At 46.6% G+C, this 9,234-nt stretch overlaps 1 protein-coding gene across 1 annotated transcript; it reads right to left on the bottom strand.

Moving 5' to 3' along the window:
* Nucleotides 1-2,203: 2,203 nt before the first annotated feature.
* LOC130022336 (zinc finger protein 420-like) lies at nt 2,204-3,814 on the bottom strand (the record flags this gene model as incomplete). The annotated part of the gene is made up of 1 exon (XM_056113085.1): nt 2,204-3,814. A coding segment is annotated over one exon (1,611 nt), but the record flags the coding sequence as incomplete, so codon positions are not given.
* Nucleotides 3,815-9,234: the final 5,420 nt, after the last annotated feature.

Genomic DNA, 9,234 nt, shown 5'->3' with positions numbered 1-9,234 from the left:
GGCAGGGGGAAAAGGGCCAGCTCCACCACCATCCCATTAAGCCCTGCATGTCTCCTCACTGCAGTCCCAAACCTAACCGTCCAGAACCCTAAGATACGGCGGCCACTGAGCCGCCTGGCACAAAACCTACTCCCACCTGAAATACCCAGCTTAGGTAACCTACTGTGGGGACAGAACACATTTCTTCTGAAAGCCACTGGGTTCCGAAATTAGTTTCTGAGACTCTGGGATCAGCCAGAGAGTTCGTACATGGGCAGCGACTCGGGGTCTCATTGAGGTGGGGAGGAAACTGCAGAGTCCAGCCCAATCCCATGAGGCCTTGCATGTCTTGTCACTGCAGGCCCAAACCTGTCTGTCCAATGGCCTCTGGAAGATGGTGGCCACTGAGCCACCAAGTGGGATCAGGCGGAGACAAACCCCCTTTCCCCCTTGTGGTGGTCTGTCGCCGGTAGCTCATTGTGGGTATCGGGCACATCTCTGCAAAAAGCCGCTGGGTTACGAGATTTATCTCTGAGTCTCTGGAATCATAGCCTTTAAGAGGTTTGATCAGGAACCAGAGAGACCTTGCCTCCAATTATATAGCTGAGCAGGAAATGGTTTGTTGGTGTGTCTTGCACATACCTAACATTGGCTGTTTACTTTCTTGGAAGACTTTGCCCAAAGTTTTTGGAGTCTGGCCAAAGGCACAGCATCAATTTTGGAGTATCTGGAAGTCTGATGGTGCCATCAGGCTGCTGATGCAGTCGCCTTACAGGCACATATTGACCTGCTGGCGGTACCATAATCCCAGGTTGTAGAAATTCTATATATGGGAAAAACACCAATAGTGGGGTTGGAATCACTGTGAAGCTACTAGGATGCTAGCCTCCCCATCCGATAGGTACCCAGCAGCACCACAGAATAATTCCTGATATGCACAACCAGAAGTAAACCTTGTGCATCAAAGAATCCCTTCCAACTGCCTTGAATAAAAGCAGCTATTAAAATTAATCCAAAGAGGGGCTGAAGTGATAGCAGAGCGGGTAAGAGGTTTGACTAGCACGTGACCAACCCGGGTTCGAATCTCAGAAACAATATGGTCCCCTGAGCTTTACCAGGAGTAATTCCTGAGTGCATAAGTCAGGAGAAACCCATGTAAAACGCTGAGTGTGACACAAAAAGAAAAAAAAAAATATAATCCAAAGAGTAAATTTTCAAGGCATATACGTCTCATTTGTCTAAACACACCCCAAAGTGCCAAACCCAGCACTGAAGCCAATGAAAATGACTGACAGCAAAAGTGTCCCTTTCCTTTGGGGGCTGCCTGTGAACATATCTGGAGTTTCGATAAGTGTTAGGTCCAGTCCAAAGGCTCAAAACAGGGTCCTTCACAGTCTCCAGTAGGGAGGAACGAGATGACCAAGACCTCCACTCTTTGCAAGCTCCTCACACCAAGGCCTGAAGTCCGTGTGCCCAACCTCCAGTGCCGTCTTGGACATGGATCGATGCTGGCTGCAGGGGCCCTCAGGATAACGCACCCTCACCCATGACACCTGAGTGACAGAACAGCACCCAATGCACCCCTCAAAAGCTCCACATCCACTAAAGCCTGGATATCCAGAACAAGTAACAAACAAGCGTGAATGCACCATACAAGCTGGCTTGACCTGGCGCTCAAGTGGCCAAACCAGGGTGCTCAAGCATCCCAAATCCTAACACAGGAAACACTGAAGAATGAAGGATTACCTATTTTTCCATTTTCAAAGTATTCAATGCTGCATCTTGGTTGATTTCTGCCATAATTCCCGCTAACCAGCCCCACTGGGCCAAGCCAGAAGCATAGCAAACAATAACAGAGTAGTGAGCCATTACAGCTCTGAGCAGGAGGGTGTTTATACAGTTTATTCAGTCACCTTCCTCCTTATTTTCATCACCATGACCCATTATTTACAAGTTAACACACAAGCAATTCCAAGCACAAGAATACTGGCATAGGTGCAGCCCGGGTGAAAATCAGCAAGCTTCAGCAAAGTACTTCCCACATCCCTTACATATATACGGTTTCTCTCCACTGTGAATTCTCCTATGTATAGTCAATTGCGAGGATGAAGTAAAGGCCTTTCCTCATTCCTTACATATATATGGTTTATCTCCAGTGTGAATTCTCCTATGTACACAAAGGTATGAGGCTTCAGCAAAGGACTTTCCACATTCCTTACATATATTATGGTTTATCTCCAGTGTGAATTCTCCTATGTATAGTAAGGTTTGAGGATTGAGCAAAGGCCTTCCCACATTCCTTACATATATACGGTTTCTCTCCAGTGTGAATTCTCCTATGTATAGTAAGGCTTGAGGATCGAGCAAAGGCCTTCCCACATTCCTTACATATATACGGTTTCTCTCCAGTGTGAATTCTCCTATGTACAATAAGGCTTGAGGGATCAGCAAAGGACTTCCCACATTCCTTACATATATACGGTTTCTCTCCAGTGTGAATTCTCCTATGTATACTAAGCTTTGAGGATTCAGCAAAGGACTTCCCACATTCCTTACATATATACGGTTTCTCTCCAGTGTGAATTCTCCTATGTACACTAAGTCTTGAGGCCAAAATAAAGGCCTTTCCACATTCCTTACAAACATAGGGTCTCTCTCCAGTGTGAATTTTCCAATGTTCACTAAGTCTTGAGGCCAAAGCAAAGGCCTTTCCACATTCATTACATATATACGGTTTCTCTCCAGTGTGAATTCTCCTATGTACATTAAGGCTTGAGGCTGTAGCAAAGGCCTTTCCACATTCCTTACATATATACGGTTTCTCTCCAGTGTGAATTCTCCTATGTACAGTAAGTTTTGAGGCTCTAGCAAAGGCCTTCCCACATTCCTTACATATATACGGTTTCTCTCCAGTGTGAATTCTCCTATGTACACGAAGGCTTGAGGCTTCAGCAAAGGACTTCCCACATTCCTTACATATATACGGTTTCTCTCCAGTGTGAATTCTCCTATGTACACTAAGGTTTGAGGATTCAGCAAAGGACTTCCCACATTCCTTACATATATACGGTTTCTCTCCAGTGTGAATTCTCCTATGTACACTAAGCTTTGAGGATTCAGCAAAGGACTTCCCACATTCCTTACATATATACGGTTTCTCTCCAGTGTGAATTCTCCTATGTACACTAAGCTTTGAGGATTCAGCAAAGGACTTCCCACATTCCTTACATATATACGGTTTCTCTCCAGTGTGAATTCTCCTATGTACACTAAGCTTTGAGGATTTAGCAAAGGACTTCTCACATTCCTTACATATATACGGTTTCTCTCCAGTGTGAATTCTCCTATGTACACTAAGTTTTGAGGCCAAAATAAAGGCCTTTCCACATTCCTTACAAACATAGGGTCTCTCTCCAGTGTGAATTTTCCAATGTTCACTAAGTCTTGAGGCCAAAGCAAAGGCCTTTCCACATTCCTTACATATATACGGTTTCTCTCCAGTGTGAATTCTCCTATGTACACTAAGACATGAGGCTTTCGCAAAGGCCTTCCCACATTCCTTACATATATACGGTTTCTCTCCAGTGTGAATACTTCTATGTGTACTGAGGCCTGAGGATCGAGTAAAGGCATTGCCACACTCCTGACATATATAAGGCTTCTCTGCACTATGAGTTTTCATAGGTCCATTAGAACTAGAGGTCTGAATGAAGGCCTTCCCACATGTCTGACATTCATGAGGTTTCTCTCCTGTATGAATTCTCCTATGCATAAGATGTGATGATTGATCAAAGGCCTTCCCACATGTTTCACATGCAAAAGGTTTCGCTCCTGAATTTATATTCATATGGTCATGATGGAGTAACCCTTGACTCACACTTTGTTCTTGGGGCTGACATTTCTGGGGATTCTGTCCACTGTGGTTTTCTAAGGGAACACCACAGTGCTGAGAACATGGGGAGGCTCCTCCACATTCCTTACACCTATATGGGTTCTGCTCACGGTGACTGTGGTTGAGGGTATGTTGCTGTGAGGGACTAACTATAAACAGTGCTTCTCTCCCTAGCAGGTACCCCATTGGGGAATTTTGTGTCTGTGAACTGAGAATAACACACTCCAAGGAACTTTTTCCAGGAGAGGGCTTCTTCAGAGTGAGGTAGCTCTCACCATTCTGATCACCCTCAGAAGAAATCCCGCCTGTCTCGTCGTCCTCATGGGGCTGAGGGCAGGATTGATCAGTTGAGACATTATCATACAGTGCAGGATCAGAGACATTCCACTCGGGGTGGCAGCTTTCCTGCAGAACAACAGAGTATTCTAATTATTGACTTATTCACTGAGTCTTCCTGTCAAAAAACTGAGTCCTTCAGATGTAGTTCCACACATATGCACCACAAAAATGCAATTACTGACATATGAATTGTCTTACTATTGAAAAACTTCATGTTACCGTAAGTTGGACGCACAACATTGATGGATAGAGAGTAAATTCTGGGACTTCCCCCCTTTTAATTTAATGAAGGAATACAACTAGAAATAATTCCTTCTATAGAAAACGGACACATCCATTTCAAGAGAAAATGAAATAGATCCACATGTGGATTTGGTTAAAGTTCTGTGTGGAACCTGTGATGCAGGGGTGAAGACTACGCTGCATCGTAACGCAGCTGAGACAGATCACGTGGCCATTGCAATGCTCTCACCACAAGTGATGCCTTTCAGGATCAATAAAGTTTTTTTTCTTTCTGTTTTGTAGTTTCTATTCATTGGAGGTTGGGTGGGTGAAGGAGCACACCATGCAGTGTCTCGGATCAGTTCTGTGTGTCTATGCTGTCTATAAGGCGTGCTGGGTAAGGACCATCCATCCCTATGCAAAACAAGTATATTTCTCACTGCACCATCTCTAGGGTGCACAAATTAGCTTTCTAAACAACTACCACTGTCAAGCCAATCAAAAACTCACAGTATTTTTATACACGGTTGATGTCAGCACCTAGCAAAGCTATGAGTCCTCTACTCCAAGCATCAGGTGTTGGAATTTCTCCCTGCCAATCCCAGCCCTCCACCTTTACAATCACATACTTGGTCCACTCCTGCTGGCATAATAATATTTCTTCTTTATTCGTGAATCTTACCAACTCACTCGTACTTGCTGACCCCATTCCCAAATCAAAGTGCTGTAATACCAAATTCTGAAGTCGCGGTTTCAGTTCTGAAACTGAAGAGAACATGCAATTCACACATGTCACACATGTCACAATATGTAGCAAAATGATGCCATGTAGTTAAGAGTACATCTCTGTGGTTCTCAAAATCCAAAGAGTCCCACACTAAACAAAAGATTCGGATAGTGGAAAACTGTGAGGATCTTGGCAATTCTACACTAGGTTATGTTTTTGTTTTTGAGCAGACCTGGTGATGTTCGGGGAACCAGGTTATTGAACAGATTATTGAACAGGTCACATTCAGGCACTGCAAGGCGCTCCCTGCTGTACTATCGTTTAGATCCAAACTATCAATGTTATGGTCTTATTTATTTGAAAGCCATGGAAGCAAATTACAAGATTATTCTGTGATTGACAGTCCAAGGAAATGAGGAGCAGCTTGAGTGCGGCTCAGACCCAAGGATACAGGACACCAAGGCCCCGGCCTCAGCAGCATGTTTCACACATGCTCAGGGCACCCATATACTGCACAGGGCCTGATCCAGGAAGGGTCCTCAGACACTCACCCGCACACACGCCTCTCCTACCCGACCTCAAAACTCCTCCTTCAAGCCAGGAGATCACTGCAGGCTTCATTCCAGTGTGCCCTGCTCCAACAGAGACAGAGGCATGGATAAGTCACAGGGAAAAGGTGACAGGTAAATGCCCATGTTTTCTTGATAAAAATCATGAACAGAATGTCCATTTCCAAAATTCCACATATTTCTAGTTATTCGAAGGTAAGACCCAAGAAAATATCACAGATACTCTAGACCTGGCCTTGTGTATGGCCGACAGGGGGTTGATTAGCACAGTATGTTTTTGTTTTTTGTCTTGTTTTGGGTATCACCTGGCAATGATCAGGGGAGACTCCTGACTCTGTATTCAGAAATCACTGCTGCTGGTGCTCGGGTATGACAAGGGTTGCCGGGAATTTAACCCACGTGCACCGCTTGCAAGAAAATCACTTTCATCCCTGTACTATCTCTCTAGGTTCAGCAGCACATGGAGTTTCCTGAGCCCCTCATGAACTTTTCACGGATTTCAGTAAAACTAAGTGCATAATAAATCTGGAAATGGCCAAGGGTGACAAGATACCCTTATTTTTTAAGCTAAAAATGTATTCAGAAAGAGAGCACAGCAGGAGTTTCTCACGGACAATCCAGTCGTGATACCCGATATCTCCTAGGGTCCCTCATGCCAGCCAGGAGCGATCCCTGAGTGCAGAGTCCAGAAGCAAACCCTAAGTCCTGCTGAAGTCTCACAAGAACCATTAGAAGTAAATCAAAGCACTGAAATAGGGCAGCGTCTAATGAGTTGAGAGACGAAATATCAAATCCCCTGTGGTGGGAAAGAGATAGTACAGCAGATAAGACAGAAGTGCTGCACACACATGTGGGTTTGATCCCAGGCAGCCCATATGGTCTTGGAGCAAGGCCAGGTGTGGACCCTGAATACACAGGCAGGAATAATTCCTAATCCCTAAGGAAAAAAGTAAATGCAAAAACCGTCTGACTTGAGTGACTGATGCAAAAGTACTGGGGGTGAGGCAGAGACAGTTTAACTTGCCAAGAGGTTTAAATATACGGTTCCATATGGCCCCTGAACACTTGTAGGCATCATCCTTTAGCACAGAGCCAGGAGAACTGTGGACTGTGCCCCCCCCCAAAAGGCAACAGCAAAACCAATTAAACACACAAAATTTCGTGTAGTACACAAAGTAAATTGTTGCACCAATGGATGGAACTATTTAAAGGGCCTGAGTGATAACTGGGCAGATAGGGATCTTCCCATGGACACAGTCGAAAACGGTTGATCTGAATCACCCCATAGGGTCCAGCTACCCCACAAGAGTAATTCCTGAAGACAAAGCTGAGAGTAAGCCCTGAGTATCCACAGGTGAACCCTAAAAAACACGAGGGAGGGAAGAGCTACTGCACGCCCATCACAGAGCTACTGTTGGACACACAGCTTCCGCCCAACCCCAGGGAACCAACGCAGGTCTGTTCAGACATGGTTGGCTCCACACTGCTCTCACCGACAGCCTGCAGATTCTGGTAGGTCTCCAGCATCACGTCCCTGTAGAGCTTCCGCTGAGAGGCCTCCAGGCATAACCATTCCTCTGGGGTGAAGTTCACAGCCACGTCGTGGAAGGTCACTGTGTCCTGAGTCAGCACACGAAGAGGGTGGGAGTCAGAGTCTATCTTAGCCTCATTCACACTACTCTGAGGCCAGGTCCCAGGGTCCTATATTGTCGCGGGGCCTCTCCACTCCGAATAAACCAGCCTCCATGCTCACGCATGACTGATGGGCCCCAAAAATCACATAAGGCAACTGGATCTGCTAAAGTGGGAGGACGTGATACAGAAGGTTCTTGGATGTATCTGCCTTTCCTGTTAACCCCCCGGCCAATTCGAGCACCACTGTTCCAGTGAGCACTGTAGAGAGGATCACCTGAACACAGACTGTACGATCCAAAAGGCTATCCCTGGGTATAGCAAAAACTACTGCATGCTCACCGCTGCACCCCCACAGCACATGAACACTAGGATTGAGAACTCGGGAGTCCATATAGACAACTACTCAGAACAGTGCATGGCATGTCTGCCTGTAGGAACTCACTGCACTGGACCACCCCACATCCCGCTCAAAGAAGTTAGAAGTTTCTTGACCCCAACATCTCTACTGGCTGCAGAGATCCTTGGCTTTCTCCTTGGGATCAGCACATGCCCAGAAATCCACACACAAGATTATGTGAACGGAAGACTATATGGCCGAGCAGGTAGTCTCTCCAAAGTAGGAAGGACAAAACAGGAGAAAAGCAAGTCTGGAGGCCCAAGTCATTGTAGTTGCCAGGGCGCAAACGGGGCCAACACACCCCAGGGTGCTCTGAGGCCAGTCAGTTGTGAATCCAGAGCACAGAGTCAAGAGGACAGCTGATGACAAAAACGATGCAAAAGAAGCCGAAGCAGCAGGTTGGCGTAACAGGACAGCTATTCCAGGGACAGCATGTAGGACTGGCGATCCCCAACATCCCATATGGTCTACAAGCACTGCCAGGGGCAATGCCAGAGTGCAGCACAAGAAATGATTGCAAGAATCCTTGCTCTGCCACCCCAAAGAAAACAGAAAACCCAAGATGAAACCTTTGGACCTCCAGCATCCCATTCGTCACCTAGACCTTTCAGGAATGAGCATTGAGCACTGAGCTTTGAGTACTCCTCATGCACCACTGGGTCGGCCCCAAGACCAAATAAAACAAAACAAACATACACAAAAGCAGCTTCAAACAGCAGAATGGGACGGTCCGATCGGAAGTCTCATCTTGGAATCCGTCCAAAAGAAACTCAAAACAGATGGTCCAGGAAGCCTGGGCACTCCTGGTACTACCTCATGTCATTCTATCCCTCTACTCCTACCTGGGGATGGTTTAGGAGAAGCCGCGTCACCATCTTCTCCTGTCACTGATGTTCTGAGGATCAGCACGAGGCTCCCTGCAAAGACCTGGAGAAGTAGGAACATTCAGCACCAGACAGGAGCACCTCCTCCCACTCCTGAGCTCAGACCAGCCACACCCTCTGGCACAGCCTCACAATTCTACCTCTGGGAGACAATGGCAGAAGCTCCTGTCTCCGCTGGGGATGCAAATTTTGTTGGCATCTGTGCTGTACTTCAGGAGAGGAGCCTGGGCCCAGGCTAAAGGGGAAGAAAAGACAGCCTTCTCTGATCCCCAGATTCCTCTCTGGCTCCCACAGGAAAGTCCCTGTAGGCCCTTTCAGGGGCCGACTCTCAGCCCAGAAGCTCCCGAATACTAGCGCCCCCCTGCAGCTGGCAGCAGTGCTGTCCCTTGGGAACCGTAGCCTGGAATGTGTCTACACCATGTGACTTAGAGTGAACAAATCTTCGACGCTCTCTTGCAGGGTAGACAAGGACATGAACCTGGGCACTCTGTTCTGGGGACCTCAGTATTTACCACAATGGCAGGTGTCGTCTGCTCAGGGAGAGATAAAGAGTCAGGGCTGCTTTGCAGCTTGATGTGAGGGACCTGAAA

This window comes from Sorex fumeus, unplaced genomic scaffold (assembly GCF_029834395.1).
Source record: "Sorex fumeus unplaced genomic scaffold, SorFum_2.1 ptg000019l, whole genome shotgun sequence".
Classification (NCBI taxonomy): Eukaryota; Metazoa; Chordata; class Mammalia; order Eulipotyphla; family Soricidae; genus Sorex; species Sorex fumeus.
This window is presented reverse-complemented; position numbering and strand designations above follow the sequence as displayed.